The sequence below is a fragment of the Micromys minutus genome (assembly GCF_963924665.1).
Source record: "Micromys minutus genome assembly, chromosome: 1".
Taxonomy (NCBI): Eukaryota; Metazoa; Chordata; class Mammalia; order Rodentia; family Muridae; genus Micromys; species Micromys minutus.
Window position 1 is genome coordinate 12,376,462 of NC_137969.1, and position 24,484 is coordinate 12,400,945.

General features: G+C 39.9%; 1 protein-coding gene across 2 annotated transcripts in view; it reads left to right on the forward strand.

The window, feature by feature from the left end:
- Nucleotides 1-1,603: 1,603 nt before the first annotated feature.
- Nucleotides 1,604-24,484, forward strand: part of KCNIP4 (potassium voltage-gated channel interacting protein 4) — a gene marked incomplete at both ends in the record, with an annotated part of 1,073,131 nt that continues 1,050,250 nt past the window's right edge. For both annotated transcript variants that reach the window (XM_080938592.1, XM_080938596.1), the window contains one exon: nt 1,604-1,664. In XM_080938592.1, coding sequence (XP_080794718.1) covers nt 1,604-1,664 — 61 coding nt within the window. The remainder of the gene's footprint in view (nt 1,665-24,484) is intronic.

The following is a 24,484-nucleotide window of genomic DNA, read 5'->3' on the forward strand; positions in this document are numbered from 1 at the left end:
GCTTCTTAGGAGGAAGCAGGGAGCACACACTATTGAGAAATGTGTATACGTGACTGTATTAGAAGTTTAGATCACACCTTATGTGACCTAATCCTGAATCCCTCCCGTCCTACCACTGGGCTCGCCTCTCTCGCTTCAGCCTCAGCTTCCTTAGAGTTTCTAACTATGCTGCTCCTCAGAGTTGCTCTCAAATTTTTTGCCCTTACTTTACCCAGAACGGAGATGTCAACTCGTGTAAGTACGCTGGATAAAGCTGTGTGCGAATGGAGGCAATGGAGAGGTGGTACTTTGTTGGTCACCAACAGTCTGGAAGGCACCACAAGGCTTCCCAGTGAGCCACTTGTGGGAATAGGGGTGCAAGAAAGGGCAAGTGACAACTGAGTCCTAAATGAAGGAAGGAACAAGGTTTCATCGTGGTGTGTAACCAGGCGGGTGTACGAAAAAGAACGACTTACAGACACTTAGCCCTTCCTACCATGCCATTGACCTTGCTGCTGAGAGTGCGAACAAATGTTCATTTGCTTTGCTGGCCCACAGAACCGGTCAACTCGACCTTTCTTTTTAAAGAAGGCACTATACACGTCCCTCCTCCCGGCGGAGAAGCCTGTGCTTTAATGCTCAGCTCCAACAGTAACCATGGCCACAAGTGGTTTATTGGGTTGTTTTCTGTCTTTCCGAGCGATTGCTGGCCTTGGTTTGCTTAGAAAAACAAGCAGCCCTGGGTGATGAAATGCCCTGGGATCTCAGCCATCCCTTCCAACAGAACGACCTCCAGTGAAACCTCTGTTTGAAGAGGGCACTTGTGGGAAATGACTCCTAGTCAGCTCAGCTGCTCTGTGGAAGGTGCTATGGTCACCTTGGCCTTGTCTAGTCAGTGTCTAGAAGTCACATTCTCCAGCCTCTCTCTGAGTCTTATGACTGAGTTGTACTTGGGAAGTTTCCTGTCTAGGAGTTGCTGGCACTCTGCCCGGTTCTGAGAAGGGCATCTTCCTGCCTCCTGGTGTCCTTCGAACCCAGGGCAGAATTTGACCTTCTAGGGACCCCACAGTAAGTTTCTTTGCCAAAGACTTCTTGAGCCAGCCTAGAGCCAGGCTCGACGGGAAGCAGAAAGGGGTCCTAATGGACCTTGAGATAACCCATTGGAAAAAATCTTAAAAGGTGCTCTGCTTAGCCTTAAGCCGCTCCAGGTCTCTTTTTTTGGTGTGTCTGCTGTCACCTGAAGCACCGCTACAGCCTCCTCCACTTTCTCCTTTAGTGACTTGGCAGCAGGTGGCAGAGGAGGTGCCAAGGGCGGGGGGCGCATCGCTCTGTCTGGCGGTACAGCGCCCCGGCTTCTCAGCGACTGATGTCCTGGCCCCCACCATCCGCGTAGCCCTGCCACCCAGAGTGGCACAGCGCCCCCGGCGCCCCCCGCCGGCCTCCGCCTGCACCTGCAGCGGCTCCGCGCGCCCTGCCCGCCGCCACCGCAGCCGCCGCCACCAGCTCCCAGAGCCTTGGTCGCCCAGGACAGAGTGGCTGTGCGCTCGGGTGGCGGACCCTTCACCAGACGCCCCTGGGTCAGTGGACTCTAAGAGTGTCGCTCCGGCATCCAGCGTCCCCAAAGATGAATGTGAGAAGGGTGGAAAGCATCTCGGCTCAGCTGGAGGAGGCGAGCTCCACAGGCGGTAGGATGCGATGGGCTTGGGAGCGGGCGCCCCGCTGGCACGGTCCTTCCCTCGCTGTGATCCGGTACCCCTTCCAACGCTGGGGGCGGGGGGACCGCTTGTTGCCAACGCTGCATGGGAGAGAATGAGGACCCTGGCGCGACTGGGAAAGGGAGGTGGGTGTGGGGGCATGGGAGAGCCAAGGAGTGGGGGTGCATGGCAGGGTCTAGGAGGGAAAGAAAAAAAAAATGCTTGAAGTGTGTTTGAAACTCGCTAGTGGCAGGGTCCGTCGCGATCCTGAGCGTACTTTTTGCCTTCCCTGAAAATTTCTGAGGTTGTGTTTTGCTTTTACCAGATGCCATTCATAAGCACACTTCTTTCCCCTAACACCTGGGGATAAATGAGTCAAAATGGTGTTGATCCACCCCCTCCACACTTCCTTGATGCTCCCAAACACTTCACTAGAACTACTCTATTTTGATCCTCTGGTTAATACACACACGGGATGTTGCCCACATCAGAGCCTTTTACAGGCACACTTGTCTTGTTCTATAGCTACCTCCAATTCAGTGTGGTCAGAGAAAATGCTCTTTAGTGACACTTGAAATAATTTTTATATAGTCTAGCCTTGAAAAGGTACTGGGCACCGTGCACGGAGCTTGTCTCTCAGGGAAATGTGAGGAGATACAAACTGTTCTCTGAATTTAGCGGGACCCATGGTAGAACTACTGTCCTCCCTACGGAGCATCCTGGGTTCCATCGGTTTGTTTTTAGATGGCTTTTATGTGTACAGCGTTTTGTTTTGTTTTCCTTTCTTTTTAAGACTAAATAGGATGCTTGTGAAGAGTGTGAGCGAGGAAGATTATATAAGCCACGGAGTCACGCGTCATTGGGCTTTACAGGGTCAGAAATGTGGCCTCGAGGGAGATAAAGTTGTAAGAAAGTAGATTTTTTTTTATGCAGTTTTTTTTATTTCTTGAGGAAACTGAGACACCTAAACAACTGAGTCCAGCAGTGCTCTGAAATACATCGATATAAGAAATGGGCATTCGCCGATGATTTTTCCTCTGATAGTTAAGCTCTCTCTAACTGGACTGGGGGCGGGGGAGACTTGTCTGGATTGACTGGGAAATTTCAAAATCTTAGTTCTTCGTGGGCTCTTGAACATTAACGTGACCGCTACCACCAGCATCCCCAAAGTTTACCTCTGGCGGTATTTACTTGCCTACTTTTTAATGACCCAAGACACCTGGGATAGTCTGTGGAAGGTATGTGTAATAGTTAAGAGACTGAAATTTCTCCTTTGTCTTCTTTTTTAAAATTTTTGTCAGAATGACACTTTTAGTGTAAGGGAAAAGTGGTGGGTTGAGTGTGCAGGGTCCTCCTGTCTTGTGTAGGAGAGTCTGTGTACCCAAGGCTCAGGAGGGTGGAAGGAACTCAGATCTAGGACAAGCTGTGGGAACATAGTCTCTGGAGTTGGGGGCTTATAATATTGGCCTGCTCAGTAGAAACAGCTCTTTACTGGGGCCCGATCAGGGAGATGGGGGATGAATTTACAAGGGGCGTCCTGTCCAGTGACGCGGCTTGTGGAACTTCTGTAAATGAGGAACACAAATGAAGCCATATCTGGAAAGCATGAAGCTATTAAATTATTAAAAATAGAAAATGTGATATTGTCTCAAGTGTCAGCATGTAAGGATTTCTTAGAGAATAGAAAGAGACTGATTGCATCGTGGCTAGTGCAAAGTGTGACACTATTTTTCTTTAGTTGAATGCAGACATTTTCAGGTAATTAATGACTGGTGACAAGACTAAAGGGAAAAATAGGCAGTTGAACACCTGGCTTTTGTTCTTGTTACTCCTGTTCTAAAGTGAATATTTGAGGTGACTAAACGTGATCTAGAACTTTGGTTACCTGTGTTTGGATCTGTAGTCATCAGAGGGAAAAACAGATGACTGTTAATTTTAAAGGATCTAGGTTTTGATTTAAAATAATAACCCCAACCTCTTGTTCTCTCTTCAGTACGTAGAAATTGATGGTTTAATGGTGAATGTACTTGTGGACTAGAGAATTATAAAATGATCCAATCAAATGCTAACTGAATGAACTGATGGAGAAATTCAGGAAGAGGGAAAAATGAGAGTTGGAGACCTCGCTTTCTCTCTCTCTCTCCCCTCTCTCATGTGTATACATGTAAATTATGATTTCATTTGGAGGCAAACCTCTGAAAAATGCTCTGTGGACAGGTGAAAGACATCTCTCCCTCCGTGTTGTGCGAAATAGTGGGAAAACCTCACAAATGGTGTCAGGAGAGTTTGATTCTGTTACTTAAACTTCCATCCTGTGCACTTTTCAGCACGTGAAAGCATTTAGTGTGCACACATACATCACCTCCCAGTCCTGTGCACTTTTCAGCACGTGAAAGCATTTAGTGTGCACGCATACATCACCTCCCAGTCCTGTGCACTTTTCAGCATGTGAAAGCATTTAGTGTGCACGCATACATCACCTCCCAGGTCCTTGCAGTTAATGGTGTGTACGCTACAGAGCACGGAACACTGATGATGCAGGGCACACTGAACCTAGAGTTACTCTGACACCCATCAGACTCTGTGTTACACTCAAGGCTTACCTGCCCAATCTCTGTTTTATTCTATAGTCTAGCCCCATTAGCTTGATACCCTCTTGTAAAATCTAACATAATTCTACTACACATGAGTGTGCATGCGTAGTGTGTAGAGGGGGAGGCAATGGATTGATGGAGGGAGAGAGAGATGGACAGATAAAAAGATACAGAGAGAGAGACAGAGACACAGAGAGAACTCAATCATATATTTAAAAGAATCAGAAAGAAGGTCAGAGGAGAAGAGCCCTACAAAATTATTCATCGCTGTCCTTAATTTGTGCTATCTAGCTTAAGGATGGCAGATGTTATGTAATGTAGTTTACAATAAAAGTGTAGAAATGAAATATGTTTTAATGGTAGCTTGAAAAATCGCTGGAATTTTGAATCATAATATGATAGATGTATTGTGCCTTCACTTAAAGTTATGTCTTTATTAAGGCTCAAGAAAAGTCAAATTAGCAATTTCTCATGAGTAATAGTAAAATGTCTATTTATGCTGAACCTAGGAAAATACATTCATTTTATAATAAATTCTATTTTTTATGTCACACAGATGAAAGGAGTGTTCAATAAATATTCTAAAGTATTGCAATTCAGAGATGTGCATTGTTTTCCTTTCTATGGCATTTTTTTTCTGAACAATGATTACACCTTTATTCATAAAATAAGGCCATAGCTGTTTTGGACATTAATGAGCCATGTAAGATAAAGTATGCGTGCAAAATTTCTGGAAAAGTTTAGAGTGGAGTAGTGGTTGGTTTGCTTTGAAAGTATATTCATTTTAGTCCTTTTGTGTGCCTCATCCTTGCTGGTTTTCATACTGTGGATAATATTTCTTTTCAACAGTTTATGGTCTATTGACTTGTGTACCCAATATTTCTCCTCCTTAGAGACCATTTCCAACAGATGAATGTGTGTATGTGAATGTGAGCTGAATGTGTGTATGTGAATGTGTGTGTGTGTGTGTGTGTGTGTGTGTGTGTGTGTTTGTGTGAGGGAGGGAGGGAGAGAGAGAGAGAGAGAGAAACAGAGAAAGAGAGAGAGAGAGAGAGAGAGAGAGAGAGAGAGAGAGAGAGAGAGAGAGAGAGAGAGAGGAAGATATAAATACTATTCCCTCAATAGGCCTTTACTATCCTCAAAAAATGTCTTAAGGTTGTTCAGCTGAGCCCCTAACTACTTATTTTTCATGCATGAGCACGGAAAAAGCCAGTTATTTTACAAAATGGCTCATTTGGTTAAGGGCCCTGTCTTTTTGCCTGAACTCACCATGGTATTTCATCTGCTCACCAATGCGCCTTAGCTGACTCTGATTCCAGGGAGCTGATGATTCGCAGGCATCACTTACCTTCCTGGCATCTAGTCTGAGGACTCACATGTACTAACACAATAACTGCATCCTTCTCATGGCTCTCTGTGGAATGGAATAGCTCTGTTCCCTCTGAGACCACTGGTAAGTCTTTATGGCCTTCACTTCTTTTTCTTTGGCATATTCTATGCAAATTTCACCATGTATTTTTTTAATTATCTTTCCTCTGTGTACTCTCCATTTAAGCAAGCTGCTATTTTAATTTCTAACGTGTGTGCAAGTGGCAGTGGCGTCTAGCCCAATGCTCTTCCAAGGTGCTAGACAGACATTTTCATCACAAGGATTTCAGACCCATCAGCAAGTTTTACTAGCACTTTAAAGTAAAAGCAAGAAAAGGTATCTTTTAGAAACAAGTTATTGTTCAAATGGCAGCACCGTTATTTGAGACATACAGTTTGAAAATGCTTGGAGCACATCCTTATCTATGGGACTTCTGTTTCTGAGGCAGTCTCTATTAACTTCTGTCAATAAACATACACCAATGTTTATTTGTCTGTCTATTTTTTATTTATATATTCTTTATCTTGCCTCAGTTTGCAGTAAACCACATAATACCATGTTCATAGCATCCTTTCCAGGACAGCATGCTCAACTCCTTTTTGAACACCATCTCCCACTGAAAGTCAAATATATTTACTCTCACTTGATTTAAGTCTGATCCTCCTGGAGAACATATTTTAGTACCTTCCTGTGGTTCCACTTTTTGAAATGGAAGCTAAAACAACAAAGCCATGGCTGTTTTGATTGGCATGAAAGGCTTTCCTGATCATCTTCCACCTCTGCGTTATCTTCTACCATTCTGGGCGTTGATATAGCTGACCTGGATGTCCCCATTGTTCCCAAGCATACTTTGTGTTTCCCCACTGTTTAGGATTAACTTCCTGCCCTTCTGTTGCTTGGTGTCGGCAAATCTATCCAGACCCATCTCAAATGCAATGTCCTCCTCATGCTTCTCTTTGACCCTGTTCCCCAACATAGAGTCAAATTTTCACTTTGCTTTTATTATTTGTAGCTATTAAGTGTAGTTCCTCATTAGCATAGTCCCTACACAAATTTAATGTTTTTTTCCTTACTATTTACACAATGCTTCACAAGCTAGTAAATGCCTAAAAGACATGTATTAACTTTAATCCTGTTGTACCATTGTAGACCTGTGAAAGAACTTGAACTGCAAGTTGTATTTGTTTGCATATTAAAACCTCTTTAGAAAGTGGCATTCTTTGGTTTCCTGTCCTCTTTATTGGAAGGAACATGTCCTTGAGCTTAGAAATATGGCATCAGATTTGGCATCTCTCAATGTCTGTGGCATCATGGTTAGGAGAAAGTACATCTCTTGTAGAGAAGGCTTGAGTAGGTATTCGGTGTGTTTGAAGCAATACGGTTAGTGTGATTCTTTCTCATCCTCAATATCTTCCAGGTCTATGACTTCCAGGGTCAGTCCTTCAGTGGACTTCCAGGGAGCAGTTGCTATGAATTCTAGTCACTGGCCAGTCACCCAGAATTAATGAAACAGTGCAAAACTAGTTAAATATTCACTCTGAAACAGGATTTTGTTTGCCCCTGAGTTTGCTACGTTAGATGTCTTCTGCCAACCCTTCCCAACCACTGTCGACTCATCCACATTGGCACGAGTGCTATTGTTATCATTGTCTTTGTCATTAAGTTCACCCAGTGAAAGCGCCTCCCATTGTAGCAGTAGTCATAGAAAGAACTGGAAAAACTAAACCACTAGGATCCCATTCAGAACACACACATCTCTCTCTTCACTTCCTTTTCTTTCATATCAGCATTCACAGGCAGAATCGGGCTGTGTCAGGAAGGAAGGCTGAAAGAGAGAACGTCTAGATCTTTACTCCAGTGGCAGAGTCTATCTCCCTTCTTGCCAAGCCTGTTTTCTATGGCCGATCTGTATGCAAACACATTATTAGAGAACCCAGTAAGTAGGGAGTCCAAGTTTGAACACAGAACACACGTGCATTATGAAGAGCCATTTGAGCAGGGATACAAATATTAAATTCTGCAAATGTGTGCACTTGGCTGCCATACCATGTTGAAGGCTGGTTTTTATTCCAGGGTGAACACACTCAGTGTGGTTGAATGTGTGGATCTCAGGAACATACTGTCACTTTAAATACCTTTGAGGCACATCATTAACCTTTGAGAAGTCACTTCCTTGCTTATTCCACAACAACTATTTATTTAGGTAAAAATGAGCAGTCAAAACATTTCAACAATTTGTAACTTTGGGGTTACCTCAAATTTGTATTGGCTTAAGAAAATGTCCCCTCTTGTTTTAGGTGCCATCTTTTCTTGCACAGTGAATAAAAGTCTTTAGGGAAATAGAACTGCCATTTGTATGGGTTTTTAAACAGTGGCGATGGAATAAAATAGACCTTTATCTTCAGATGTCAATGTGTGTTAATAGTGCGAAATAGCTTTGAGTGATTCAGTTTCTTTTTCAATGGTATTATATAAGTCTAAATGGGATGCAAAATAAAATTTTAATGATCCAATAACTTACAGGTTTTAGATTATCGTTACCATGTTTAGTACAATACATAGATTGTTTTATAAATGTCCCAAAGCCTCAAGAATATCCACAAATTGTTTTCTATGATATTATACATGCCATGATGTCCCCAGGAATATCTCCAAATCAGATTTTGTTCATAAAAGAATACATGCCTGTCAAGTGATTACATGAGTTTTATGGTAATATGGTGTGAATATAGCACATTCTGATATTAAACCTATCAACATTTCAGAATGCTTTCAGGGATTTCATAGAGGGTTTTAAAATTTTATATATGAATAAGTTTTTACTTGGATAGCATGAAAAGTTACTCCAGAACTCCATATCTTTCTCCATGTTGAATGTCTGGTAAGTGCTCCAGACATATGCTGAGGGAACAGCCTGGTAATGTTATGGCAAATTCTTAATGTAGAATTTGTCACTGTACTTTAACGTAATCTATTGTGGGACAATGTGATGTGCTTGTCATCTTTGGCTCATATCTACGGGAAACTTATTAATCCAATAGATATCTGTAAGATAATTTTCTCAGACACTGTTCTATGACAAGTGACATTGGAGAGAATCTGACTTAGAGAATTTTTTATTTAATTTAAGAAACTGATATCAGATAAAATAGCTATTGCATGCAATGCTACCTGCCTTTATTTTTATTTTTGTATACACTAGTGAAGTACCTTGTAGACATCTCACGATGATAAAATGAGACTCATTTCTCAAATATTTTCAAAGAAACTACCCAGGGGTTGTTTTACAAAACAGATCTTTCCTTCAGAGATCCTACTGTTTATATAAAAGATAGTTACCAGATATGCTCTGGGTCTTCACAGTGGAATAGGGGAAGAAATGACTATTCATTCATCTTTAAAATACCCATTCCCATGATGGAGTTAAGGAAAAAGTGAGTTACATGTTTAAACCTGAGATGGCTTCCTGTAGGAAGGAAGCCATTCCTGTACAGGTGGAAACACCCAGTGACAGTGTACTTGGCTCTTCCCCCCTTTGGGGCCTTATAGAGTTAATTAAGCTACAAAAAAATGGCCTCAAAAGATAATGCTTGTTCTCTTGTTAGTTTCTTCTTGTTTCTGTTTTTTTCAAACATACCAGTTTTTGGTTTACCACTTAATTATATTAAAAAATCATGTTATTTAAATTTTTAAAAATCTTCTACAGTGCAGAGAGTATATGAAATAACATACTTTCTTCATAAAACAAATATGATTTGGGTGCTTGGAGAATATGAAATGAGTAATAACTTCTGTTTAACAAAAGTGATAAAGGAATTGAAAAAAATCATTTCTCTTATTGCCAGTTTAAATAATGTTCTAGCAAAAGCAGAGACATTTCAAGCCAGTTTAGGGATTTCTAAATTAAATTCAGCAGTCCTATAATTTTAAAGCTAATTTTGTGGAATCAATCATTTACCATTAGAACACTATTATACCTTATCAAGTTCTGCGAATGCTTGTGAAAATCAACCGTCTCTTATGAGAATTCCAAAACCACTTGTTCCTCTTCATTCATCTCCACAATCTGCCTGTAATTTAAGCCGTGGCTCTTCTTGCTGCAATGCATGCTGTAGCTCTGCTCTGGTCCAGGTTTGTAACTCTTCTTAACTTTACCATCCTACTTGTTCTTCACCTCTGAGGCACAAGCACATTTTTTTCATTTGATGGCTGTATGGAGGGAAGTGCTGGAAGAGGAGAGTTCAGAACCAGGTGTTCAGAAAGAGAACCAAACAAAATCAAGAGCAAAACCCCACAGCCCAATTCAGCAGTACTGAAAGATGTAGAATGAGGAACTCTTCAGCACAGGAGGTAGAAAATAAATTCCAATTTCCATGAAAGCAGTCAGTAAGGTTGTTTTCAAAGGACTGTCTCTCTTACTCTGAAGAAACAAACTCCTAGTATTTCTGATGTAGTTGAAGGACACAATTTGTTGTTAATCCACATAACGTCTTCTAGTTAAATTAAAGTTGTAAATGTAGTTTCCAAATGGGAATTAGTCATTCAAAAAAAAAAAAAAAAAAAACTAATACTTGCAGCATCATTGCTCATCACTCTGAATAAACACTGACAAGGAAAGAATTTACAGTCATTACAGTGAGCAGATTGAAGTGTGGAAATTAATAGTTAGAACCATTATGATTTTAAGCACAGCTCTATTTATTCCTGAATTCCTAAGCAAGAGATAGTGACTTTTCATGAATATCATCAGAATAGAATTATAGAAGTCACCAGTGACAAGTGTGACTTCAGCCTTCACTGATTTATTTTCTGGTAGTTTTAGTAATATATTTGAAGATGCTATTCAACGATCATTCATTTCAAACTTACCCATCATGCATTAGACAAGAGACACTGTGCTAATAAATGTTTGCGAATAGAAAAGGCAGTGCTGCTGTGTCCAATATAAAATTAAAGTTTTAAGTCACTCACTCCTGGTGTCCTCTTAAAATTTTACTTTGCCTGAATTGGGTATTAATTATAGACAGCATGCTAGTTTACTCCATCTTCAGATATAGGAGTTAAATATCATCCTTGGATACAGTTGTCTTTCCTCAATGAATGTTGTCTTTGGCAGCTGTCTTATCATTAGCTTTTATAAAATACTAAGCAGAAGAAGCATATAGAAGAAGTTTTATAATCACAAGATTAATGAATAATTAATAGGTGATAGAGTCAAATATTATACTACCCAGACCTTACACAGATTAGTAGCATTAAACTATATACCAAATAATATCCCTACATATAAGGATATCCCCAAATATGTTCACCATTATTTTCATCAAAAAACGGTGGACTTCCTTTGCCAAGGATCATTCACAGTACTAGGGTGCAGAAGTAAAAAAACATATCCCCCAGGGAACCTTAAACCTTCTTGTAGAAACAGACCCATGGGATAGAATCTGGACCATAGAAAACCCTGTGATAGCTCTTTGCATAGAGCTATTTGGAAAAAACTCTGAGTCATGCCCTGCATGTCAGGCATCACCAAAAAAAAAAAAAAAAAAAAAAAAAAAAAAGTAGATTAGAACAAAAAGACACCCGAAGGAAGAAGCTGAGGTTTTCTGGGTAAGATGGTACATGTAAAAATAGATATTTTAGGTAATAGTGGTGGTGGGACTAAGGCTAAACCAAGAGATCAGTGTTATGCAGTCTGGAAATTGTGAGTTCTTCATGATGCATGAAGGTCTGGGATCGAATAGACTTGATGGGTTACAGGAGACCGTGCATGAAGTTGCTGAGAAACTATGGTGGATTTCAATTAAAATGATCCTGTTTCCATAACTGCCGTGATGTCACAGGCAGATGGAAATAGGGTCAAAGGCAAAACAGCAGGCAAAAAAACCTACTGTGACAGTACATGCAGGTGTGGAATCTGAAGGACATAGTTGGTCATTGGTCAGGAATTGAAGAATAAAAGGCACACATGAGATAAACAGTATATGAAGTCAATAGGATTTGCAGGAATCAACTGGTAGCTTGCTAAAGGGATCAATGATGAAGGAAGACTCTGAGACAAAGCATCTAGGTTTTTGGCTTCAGGATGTCGGGCTTGCCTAAATGTATGCAGGCAGAAAATATTTGAGAGAAATCGGTGCTGATTTGATCTGCAAAATTTAAGGACCTGAGGGACATCAAAATGGAAGAGATGCCAGTAGGGCTACTTGGGCTGCGACAATACCTGGAGATTTTATTCTGCAGCCAGAAGGGAGCCAGTTAAATTTTCACAAAGTGACAGAATGTAGAACATTAATTTTGCATAGCCAGGTAGGACGCATCCTCGATAATGATGTCATTAGGTGACTGTTGCGAGAAACAAAAGGCTGAACCAAGGTAAAGGCAGTGGGATTATAAAAGTAGGTTGCCTGAAAGACAAGCTATGGGGTGGCAGACACATTGTGGTTTGATGAGCAACAAGAGTTGCAGGAGACGGGATGGATTTGAAAGAAACATAATGTGTTCCCAGAGAAAAGATTCATGTCATACTCCCTAAAGACAGTTGAAATTATGGAGTTCAGGTCTAATCTCTCTTCAGAGAAGCTCACAGTTGTTACAAATCCATCACATCCTAATGTGATGGGCATTTAGGAAAACAGAAACAAATGAATGATGGTCAGGATCCACAAATCCTGGGCACCAAGCTAAACTAGGATCCCAGATTGGAGACACAGTTAGAGAGAGGATTGCAGTCATGAGACTGGAGAGCAGACAGAACTGAGTGTGCAAACTCTGAAGTGTAAGTGGTGGAGCTTGGTGTGAAGACAGGAGGTACTTCAGTGTGTGGAGAAAAATTGAAAAAGTATTGCAGAGGTCAGTGCCTGACATAGAAGGTTCATGTCTGTTGACTCAAGGGAATAAAGGAGTTTCATAAATCCAGAGCTGGCTAATATTCCGAGCTGTTGCAGGGTTGGGAAAAGAAGAGGGGTGGCTAAATATAGGATTCTAGAGTCAGAACTGGGGTTCAGGTACCCTGACTGTGACTGTGTGACTTTAGTCAGCCACAAGGCCAATGGAATTCAATTTCGTTGTGTATGGTTGGTCTATTCTTGCCCCATATATTCTGTTGGGTGTCTTGCTAATTTTTTCGGGTCTTTATTAAAAGTGTTAATTCTCTGATGGCTTCATCAAATGCAATGGTTCATTCTGAATCTGTTTTCTCCTACTTGATATGCTATACGTCAGAGACTTTTCATACCTTCAAAAAAAGTATATTTATATTTCTATATACTGTTCACATGTGACATATAATACATATGTATCTTAATCATTATGAACATAATTCATACTATATTTTCTGTCAAAGGGGTTCAGATATGTGTTGAGTTTCAAATCAATAAAGTGAACCTATAATGCCAGGATGCATGGGGAACAATGAAACTTGGAAATTTGGAATTTGGAAAGCACTTGGCATAGTGACCACAAACAAGTACAACTGATAAATGCGAATGGTGGTCATTTCCATATAATTTGGAATGAGTAAAATGTATGTTATTATATAGACAGTTGTTAAGGGCAGCACGATTGAAAATAGCCAGTTATGAAAGTAGGGAGCTTTGAGCAGAAGTGATCTCTCTGGAAGAGATATAGCCAGTCTTCCAGGAAAGAAGGATGACTTTCTGGGAACAATCTTATACAGGATATGGGTTATGAGATCATATTTAGGTAACCAATGAGATGGAAAGATATGTAAAGGCATCACTGAATGGGGCCATGAATGAATTTGTGGAGGCCAGAGTTGATAGTGTCATGGACCATAGCAAGGCTGAGCTATGCAAGGAAAAGAAAATCTAAGAAATAATAGCATGGTAAAAGATAACAAGGAAGTATGCTTCTATCTTGGTATAAAGCCTGAAGAACAGAAAGCCTTCAGGTGGGAAGATTATGAAGACTTCTTAGAGTTCAGATAGAAATGATGAGTTATGAATGCATTATGGATTGACACAGGAGTGAGTAAGATATAAGTCTGCAAAGGGTTTTGGGTAGTGTCAAGGCTGTGCTCCTGCATGGACAACATCTCCCACATGGATGCCTGAGGTGACGAAGGGAAGGCCTATGATGAAGGGAAGATGCTAACCCTTGATGTTTATATGAGCCTGTTGGTATTGAGCCTGTGTTTATTGAGCCTGTGTGTATTGAGTTCTACATTAACTTTATCGATCTTAGGAAGATAATCTGATATCGTCAAGGTGATTTTGACTTTCATTGTAAGTAAATTGAAGCTTAAAAGTGTAAGTACCTTGCAACTGCCGCATAGTTAGTGACTGGTCAGCAGGGATTTTGGCTAAAGGCAGTACTATCAAAGCCATTCTGGCTGAACTCTGTGCTTTTTATTTTTTCTTCTCATTCCTGGAGAGGTCCTGGAAAAGCAAAAGACTGGGACGAATTGACCTGTTGAGGGAGGGAGACTGAGTGGGGCTTCTCAGACTTAACATTTTCTCTTCAGGTAGCTAGTCTAGGGAAGAGAAGACAAGTCTTCTGATAAACTTCTTGTAGGTTTCTTTAAAGTAACTACAGTAAGGATTAAAACAAAAGTCATGTTCAAATTATTTTGAATAGGAAGAGTGAGCCCAGATGCTTAACTTTGTGAAGCGATCTATATCTTTGAAGGTCTGAATGCAGGGAACATCACCATGATGGTCTCCTTGAACTTGAGTTGAAACCCTGATGGGCAGGACAAATTGTGAAAACTAATGTCTGGAAGTCTGGACATTGGCAGTGTAATGTTCAGGTGAATTTCTGAAGGAAGTGTCTCATTCTCTACAAAGTCATGAGCTTGATCTAGAACACTCCACTTGCATACCTGTCTTCTTTCTCTACTTGATCTTGGATCTGTTTTTCTATCCCCCACCCCAGAGACACTTTGCAGAGCCTTGTTGATACTAACCAATGGAGAATATATGACATTATTGTAAACAATGATCTCTGGCCATCCTCTTTTCAGACAGAATAAGTCATGCATTCTTTTAATATTGTTCTTTGATTTTTTTTGTATCTGGAAACCCAGAGTAAAAAAAATCATACTTCTAAGGCCCACAGGGACACTAAAATATTTCTTGACAAGTGGATATTAGAGTAACTTTACATTTGCTAATAAAATACATACAAATATTGTTTGTTCTATTAGATGGTCCTCAATTTTTATGTTGTTAAATGCAATGTGAAAACACTCAGAAATCTCTAATCTAACAATTCCATTCTCTGAGCTTCTGGACATAAGCACTTAACTTTATCACCAATCCTTATTTGTTTACCGTTTGTTATAAATGACTTGTGCTAAATTCTTGGGTGATACATGTAGTTTATGTACTCATCAGTGGTTAGCTAGGAAGTGCAATTTCAAACAATATGAATGAAAGCAATTATGATTTCAGCAGATGAACATGATAACATACGTACAGGAACAGAGCGACATAAGAAAAAACTGCTCTGGTTTTAGGATAAGAAAATAAGTCTTTCAGGGGGAAAGACAGAAGGACGCAAAGAAATGATTCTGCAGAAGCAGAGTGCACATAGTTAGGGATTTGAGTTTTGTTATAGGTTTGGACTTTGTCCTATAGGTGATGTGAAGTGATCAGAAGTTTGAAGCAGCCGAACTAGATAATCGAAAGCCACACACATTATGTGCCCTTGGTTTCTATATTTAGCAAAAGGCATAATCTGTGGTAGCATTAACCAGCAGATGATGGATCATGGCTGTGTAGCTTGCCTCTGGGATAACTTGAATCATCTCATCTTCTCTCTTTTCATTTTCTTTTCAATAGATATTTTTTTCTGATCTAAAATAAATTCTGAAATTTGCCTTTGGTCTCTTCTTTAGAATTTACAATCAGTAATCTGGTCAAAATAAGCCATTTCTTTCTATGGTGGTTTGATTAGATAGCCTATTTAAAGGTGGGAAGGGAGATTTACATGGGGATGGGGATAAAAAAGAAGAACAGAAGAGGGAAAAGAGAAGGATCACAAAGCCAGATGGAAACCTAGAAATTTATAAGATTTCTAAAATTCTTTATTTACAAAAGACTTTGGATGGAGCTATAGTATGTACGGTTGTGATATTCTCCCAGAAGCCATAGATTGTCAAACCAAAGGTCCAGTGAGATAAAATGCCTCTCTTTCAGTCTTTGCCCATGATGATCCCAGAGGTCCCTAAACAATGCAGACTTTTGCCATTGCTTTGGGTTGCTCAACACAGCTTAGTGTTGATCATTTATTTTAAAGACACTCACTGTCCACTTTGGCAAATGAGGGAACCAGACTGGAACTTACTTGGAAGCGATCTTCTTACTAGCTACATTTTGTCATATAATGGATGACCATGATTGACAAGATTGTGGTGGAGAAACGTCATCAGCATTCCTACCAAGATATGAATCCTGCAACTGGTAGCAAAAGCCAGCCTGGCAAAATATGTGTGTTGGTTCAATCATGGCACTATTGTTTTAGAAGTGACTGAGAATATTTTCATTGAATTGCAGCCAAGTACATAGGAGGGGATCCATACTTGATATTGAAATCCTGCAAAAAACCGTGGCTGCAGGGAGTGAGCTTATTACTATTATCTTGGTAAATGAACACGCCGTCAGACTAACTTCTAAATATGTATCTCTGTACCCACAGACTAGTGCAGACCTCTTCTGAAAACTTCTCACTTTTGGCAGTGGAAAGTATCTAATACAATGCTTCACAACTGGTTAAAGTGCACAGAACAGATGAGTGTGAGAAGAGAGGGAGAAGGCAAGGTAGACAGAAAGGGAGGAAGAGGTCTGAGAGGACTGCGACAACCAATGTCCTCCATGTGTGACAGGACCACCACTCCCATTATCTCAGAGCGGCTATGGTTCCTTACCCAAGACCTCACAAGATCAAGCAATCAGCATCTCAGAATGTGAGCAGGACTTATTAGGCCCACACCAGCCCCAGCTGATGTCCACAGTTGACTGATGCTGGGGTAGGGAGAGTCTTTTTGCTTCAGGGATATCATTTCTGGTAAGTTGACTATCTTCTTGTGGATGGTCCTAAAGCTGTGTAGCTATGGTCCACATTTGTCTCAGTGGATTACCAAAACCAAAACCAAAACCAAAAGCATCACAAACAAACAAAAAAAATGCAAAAGTAAAAGAAGAAAGAGACCATGGTAGCTGAAGGGGGAAAGTGGGAAAAGGGATCAAGAGGGAGGTGAAGGGGTGAGTGGAGGGTGTATATGATCAAAATGTGTTGTAGCATGTATGAAATGATTAAATATATCAAATACTTTAAAAAGTTGGCATATACTTTGGGGTGTTATGTTTCTTTATAAACTATATACATCTACTTATAAAGAAGTATGCATACTTATTGACAAAACTACCTTGTTTCATTTCATGATAGACGTTTTAGAAGTAGCAACATTTCGGTACTGTAGTCAAGTGTACACATGCTGAGCAGCTTCTATACCAGGGTTGGGGGAGCAGTGGTCTGTCTTGCCTTCTCATTTCATCTGACATCATGAGTAAGACATGCTCAGTTGACTGACAAAGGGTTTGAGTTGATGTCAGGTCACCAAAAAAAAAAAAAAAAAAAAAAAAAAGACATAAACAGAAGCTCCTCTTACCCTTAGACTTCAGTGCAGAGGAGTTACAGTGTACCATGTAGAGTTTCATCCTCAGGTAGCTTCCATTTCACTTATGTGCCTACCTGAGCCCATGTCAGGTGTAAGAGAAGAAACGCTAACTTGAAATGCCATTGCTTACGATTCCTTCTTCTGAAAGGTATCAGGGAAGCTGTTTTCCTGGTCATCCAAATTGACAGCACTTTTACAGTTCCGACTGTAATTTGTGGTGTTTTGTTTCTGGGTTATTTGTGTATTCCAAGTCCCACACACTTTCAATCATGATAGATGTTTCAATTCCAGAGAAGCTCCAACTCTGTCTATAGATATTCCAAATTACACAAGAGACAGCTGCACTACTTCTCGATTGATTCTTCTTAGACATATGGTATCAATCACTTGGAACATCGCTATTTTCTGAGTCAGCCCCATGGAGCTCATCTGCTGTTATTTGTGCTTCTTTAACCTGTGCAGTGTAGCTTGATGATCTGCTGACATAATGGACCTTTCGCCATCATTGTCTCCCAAACAACAATGTACAACTGCAGTCTTGCTTGTGACACAGTTTCACCACAGAGGAGCTAATCCCCAGAGGCTTTGCTTTAAGTATTTAGAGCTGCAATGGTCATTACACATTAGTAAGCCTGGTTAAAAGATATGAAAATCAGGGGCTTCACTTAGAGTTGATTAGTTATAGTGACATGCAGAAACCATACCTTGTGAGAATGCTCTGATTTCATAATGGTCTTACTGATTTAAAGGAACATCTTCAAAACATGATTCAGAATCACTGTTCACTTCAGTCCTCAGGAATGTAGAGTCCTGAAGATTTCAGATTATCCATATTGTTCAGTGTTCATCCCATAAGCCTATAGCAAAGCCTGCTTATAATACACTCTCAAATATTGTTGGATTAATATGACAGTATAAAGACCTAACTCCTGCATTCAGTCCATTGGGAGAGAGAGACTTAGGGATAAGTTAGTCTATGACTAGTATGACATATGTCTTAAAATAAAGACACATGGAACACCCTACAGGAGTAAGGAAATGGAAATAATGAAAGATGTTTGAGACACAAAAGAAAACTTACAGGTAGAAGTGTCACTATCAGCCTAGTCTTAAAAATACATGTTGAAATTTGTCAAGTATAAGAGAAGAGAACATGTGTCCAGATGGTAAGAGCAACCTTTGAAAAGGCTTAAAGTTGTCTTAAAGCTCCAGTTCTTTCTAGAAAGTTCCATGTATCTTAAATATTAGTAGTGGTATGATGTATTCAAGAGCAGAAGTGGAAAGGAATGTAATGAAATGTCAAAATGTTTGCATTTGTGGAAGAGGTATTTAGACTGAAATCTATATCCTATTAAACTGTGTTAAGGCAAAGAAGGTATTGTTTAGGTTTAGGAGGAAATGACAAAGAGTTATTAGCCTCTTGTGTAGGACCTGTTAAATGATAAACATGAACTATAACAGTATGGAAGTGGAGAGAAGGCAGTCCATTTGAGAGATTCATTAGCAAATGTAATCAGTGCAACACTAAGTATTGGAGTAAGATTAAGACAATCCAGTGTTCAGCATCAATCTTAAATCTTATAGAGGTTGGCTGTTTTAGGATGTATAGAATTCAGATGCTGGTAGAGGGAGTACCAGATGCTAGTGGTTTGTCTTTAAAGTCTCTAAAGCAACTAGGAATTCTGATTTGGGAGCCAGCAGATATCAGGTAAAAATTCAGGATGACAATGTCACCAGTAGAGAGAACATAGCTCAGGGTGAACTCCCAAAGACAATGACTAAAGGTATGCAGCTAAATCAAGAGGTGGCTAGCAAAGGGGTCATAGATAGAATGTGGGGTGAGAGACAGGAGTAGTACTGTGGATGTCAAGGGCAGGCAAGTTTTCCAGTGCTTGGTCAATTACCTTAAGTGCTTTCCATGGTTAAGTAAGATGAGACCTGACAAGATTTGGCAGTTAGGATGTTGCAGCAATTTAAGTGGGGCACAGCCAAGCTGCAGGGGACTGGCTATGAGTATGAAAAAAATGAAGCCTAGCAAGCAAGCCCAGGCAGGGCTTTTGCAAACAGTTGCTGGGAGGGAATGGGAGAAAGTGTGGCAGTTCTTGTGGAGGAAACTGTTGATAGGCACATTCAGTTGAACAGGAGACAACTGGACACCCGTGGAAGGGCTGGCCTTGTTTGAGGGGTGGCCAGACAGAAGCTACAGTGTCCTGCATCACAGTTGTTCTTTGCATATATTGTAGAAAGAGCACTTACTGTGTCCAACTGCAACTAATTGCCCATTTAAATTTTAACTACTTATAAAAATACAAAAAAGTATAGAGAACAATAACCCTTGGGGATTCCCTAACCCAAATTGCTGGTTAACAATATTTGAACATGCTTGCTTGCAGACTTTATGTAAAATAAATAAAGTGGTAAGCTGGCTCACTCTTTTCCACCCTTTCTCCTCTGGAGTCACAGCATTCATAAATTTGCTATGTACTACTTCTATTGAATTTTATATTCTTTTGCATACCCCTGTAGATTTACTATTACATGCATGATGTATAGTATGTATCATGTATGGGTCTTTGTTTTGTTTTATTTTCATCTTAATACTTGGATGTCAGACTGGCCTGGAACTCATTCTCCTGCCTGCATCTCAATGTCACTGTTCGGATCTTAGGTTTGTACCACCCTACCCAACTTAGGTGTATGTTTTGAAGTTCATACATTGTTGATTTTTAAGATTGTCTATGTTACCATTGTGCCTTTGAGATGTAGCTTCAAGGAGTAGTTTATTTTCCTCTTCTGAATAGTATTATTCATATAGCATCTTGTTGCCAAGCCTTTGTGTTCTGAAAGTCGACCTGGGCCATTTTTTTCTTTGCTTTTGTTTTTGCTATTGTCTTTCTAGTATAACCCTATGCAGTGACTTACAGAATAAGTGATTAATTGTTTTGTCTTGGGAAGGGCCTGTGTCATGGAGGTTTTGGGGAGGGCTTCATCATCAAGAGCATAATCGTTTTGTAGAATAAAGGGAGCGTTATTTTTGGAGAAGGAAAGATGTGATGGATTTGTAACTTTAGCCAAGAGATGCATATTCCGAACAGTTACTATTTTTTTTTTCAGGAGTCATGATCTTTCACGTCTCTAAATTTGGGGGATTGTGAATAGACCAGAGCTAGAGAACACTATCTAGTCTATAAGGTATTGATTTTCTTGTCATAAATTTTTAATGCACCATTTATAGAACACATCTACTCATAAAACGGTGTGTGTAGGGGATGCCGTCTTGTTCTTTGATTACCGAGTACTTCATGATGTAAATCAGTCTCAAAGTTTCTGTAAAACATTCATCTCCCTGACACCAAGCTCCTTTTAAGCTGCTTCTGCACAGAATGTGATAAATTGGGCAGTTTTATGGGGCTTCATTTATTTTGTATGCTAATAACTCACCATGGCTCATATACAAGACAATGTGTAAGCTGTAGAGTCCCTGTGAGTGCTCTGGGGTAGCTCAACAGTGCCCAGAAGCTCTGAGGGAGCACTTCAGAGACCGGGTCTCACTAGCTCAAGCTGACCACGAAATGTACCTATGAACCAAGCCAGAACTTTATTCTCTACTCACAAAGGGAAAAGAAAAGATTCATCATGGTTCAACTAATATACCTTGAATATCTAATCTGGACTAGGCAGCCTTCCAGGTACTGAGTGGGAGAAGGAAAGAAATATCCAAAAGGAAGATCACATTTTTTTTTTGTGCTATTTTTACTTTATTTGTAACTTTCAACAGCAAATTTCTTGGGGAGGGCTTAATGTTTATTATGCTTAGTAGGAGCCAGTCTATGTGTGAGCAAGGTCATGCTTGGCAAAATTATCACCATGGCACAGATATCAGGACTGATGTTCAGAAAGGCTGAGTAGCCTGGCCCAGGTGGCACAACTAGGATTCGATGATGCACTTACAAGACAAGTCCATGGAATTTACAGCCTTCTTTATTTCTGCTCTAGAAAACCCTTTTACCAAATATATATAAAGATTATTCTATTCTTGTAAACTAGAAAGAGAGTTGACTGTCTTGAATATTGAACACAAAAAGAAATATGGGAACCAATTATTTTACTTTTTCATTTACCTATGATATTACAAGTACAGTGCTTGAAAATACTAGTATGATGTCTAATTTCTAACCTGGACACTGAGCATGCCTGAGCCCAGCCTGGGCATCTTAACTCTACTCCTAATTTGTAGAATGCCTCTGCTTTTTTGGTGATTTCTTTCCATTCTTATTCTTTAAATATTGTTTTATATTGTCTTAGCATTGCCCCTCTTTCTGGAATGTTAGGGGTTGAGGTAAAACATTCCCTCAGGAGGGAATGCCACTTTGATGTGGTAGGCACAATAAAGGACACAAAATTTCACAACCTTTGTCTCTGAAACCATTGTACGTGTAGCTATGTATGGTCTAAATAGGTGTCGATAGGTTTCCATGAAGGACTGTGATGGTGTTTGTGTGGATGTTGTACTGAATGGTCAGATGAGCCTGCTGGCTATTACACAAAGATAATGATGCTGTCTGATCTGGACAGATAGACTCACCACTGAGAAAGCATAGTTAGAGAGATGGAGATATGTTGTCTTTGTGCTATACAAAGAGTCTACATGCAAAGAAGCTGGAGCAGAAAATGGGGTATTTGAAAGAGCACACAAAGAGGACTTTATTTCTGCTGATCTTAATTCAGTATCACACTTGTGATCTGTAAAATTTGGTGGTAAACAATGGATGGTTTTCGGCCACTAAATTTGTGGCAATTCACCTCAGCAGTATCTAACATTGTTATCTTTTATTTCAGTGATATCATACATCATGCTTAGACAAAATTTGTATACACAAACAAAATATACACTTTTAAAAAATAACACAGTATTTTAAAAGATAGTTGTTCTGTGGTGAAATATAGTATAGGCTCTCAGAAGTAATCAAGTGTACAGTTTGGGAATTCAATAGAAGTGGGTTCAATCCAGGCTTTGAAACTCAAATGAATAGGAATATAGAAGATAGTTTGATTTATTTTTTCTGGATTCTCACCTTTGATTTTGCTACAAATGATAATTATTGAATTCTGTATTTACTACTGTGAAATTCTCACCCTGGTGACTAACACAGTGGCTGCTGATAATATCTACATGAATATTATGGGGATGCTATGAAAGTATTAATCCTTACTTAATCATTCAATAGAAAATTACCTTCTTTACTAGCAATGGCAACTGGACTCTTGGGAGAAGTTACAGATTGTCTCCTGGGTAAACCAAAGTCACTACTGAGAGATGAGAGGCAAGGCTCAGCCTCCAGACAAAACTGCTGAGATTTTTTATAGCAGTCTCCTCGAATTTTTACTTCGCCCCGAGGACTTTGTTGTTTTTCTCTGAGAGATGCTTAGCAATACTGACATCTCAGTAGTGTTGTTAAGGTAGACTTAATACTAACTAGAAGATGTAGAACTTTAGTAATACGAAATACCACATAAACTTTGGGTCTGTATCGCTCCGAAAACCCTGTAACTATATTCAATCAAACAATAGCTAATTCATACTTCATATACCTTAAAAACTTTTCCCCCTTAAAATGTTGTATGTCTAAGTATAATTTAATTCCTTAAGTATTATAGAATTAGGTAATGACATTGTCCATTTTAAAGTTTGGATAAGGCTAGTGAGATGGTTCAGTAGTGAAGAGCACTTGATTTTCTTCCAGAGAATCTGTCTTTGTTCTGTTGCTTCTCCTCATTCTCTTGGCCCTGCCCCAGCACTCAGTCAGGTAGCCACCACAGCTCCAGGCATCGGAAGCTCTCTTCCAGCTTCCTCAGGTACTCCACACATATGACCCACTGCCTTTTCCTGCTGGATCACCTTTCCAGCCCTAAGGTTTCTTTATTAAAAATCATTGATTTATCTCTTAGAACATTCATGCCTACTAATTTTCTTAAAATGTGACTTACTGATACTTAAAAATGTAGGTCTATCTATAAAAGGATATTCAAATTAGAGACAGCAGGCCACAGATCATTGCCGTCCTTTGTGTCTATCTTCTGGAGTTGTGGGAACAAATATGACTGAGGGTGGGAATCAGATATTTCTTCTGCTGATACCTTTGTTCTAGTGAGCAGGAGGGATGGGGATGGGGAATGAGTATGACACAGTTGAGGCCTGGGCAGGCAACATGGACAGGATGACCTTAATTTCAGTGATTCGAAGGCTATGGGAATGGTGGTTCTGAAAATTGATCAGTTATGAACAGGACTTAACAGAGGTTGGCAGGGGCTATGCCAGTGTATGTAAGAGCAGTCTGTGAAGGCAGAGAGCAGAGCAAGAGCATCTCTTATTACCCTGCTGTTCACTATAATCTGTCACTTCATGTGGGGACAATATAGAATTGTTTAGGACTGAATCACATAAGACGCTTGCAAGTAACATCCACGACTTTAGTAAAATCTGACTTTGAAGCTTTAGAAATTATGTGAGGAAACAAAAAACAGCCTGCCTCATCATCGTTCATGGGGGCATCCTTATATGGATTGAGAACTGAAAGAAATGCAAGCTTTTTCTGCTGCAGTTTACAGAAGTCAACATTTGACTCACAGGTCCAGCAAAAGTGCTGCTCCCCTGGGGTCTTCATCACTGTTGTGTTTCTCTCCTTTCCAAGACCCTTTGCACAAAGCAATGTCCTTAAGCCCCTTGGTAATTAGACAACAGTTTATATTATCTTTGCTCATTTTTGCGCCATTCTCTTCCATGAGTTAATGAATCTGCTGTTTCATTTTTAACTGTCTTTGTACAGCAAATGCTTGGCATCATAAATATTTCCTGATTGAATAAATGGGAATAGACTCCAAAATATATTTCTCAATTAATCTTAAAAGCATGAAGGATGTCCAAGAAAATGCCTTTCTAAGGCTTAGGAACTAATGGAAATTTAGGAAAAGTTTCTCCCAAAACGTAGTCACCGTGTTTAGAAAATAAGTATCTGCTACATTGAGAATCAGACAAGATCATTTCTCTCAAGGAAACAAGTCACAAATAGGTAAAGAATACTTGCCTGAGAAAAAAAGAGAATGACAGTCCGGAAGTTATATACTGGTTGCTTGAACCCACAGAAATGAGTCTTTGCAGAAGTGACCTATGAACAGAGGTCTGAATCATGTCACTTATGTGAGTTCC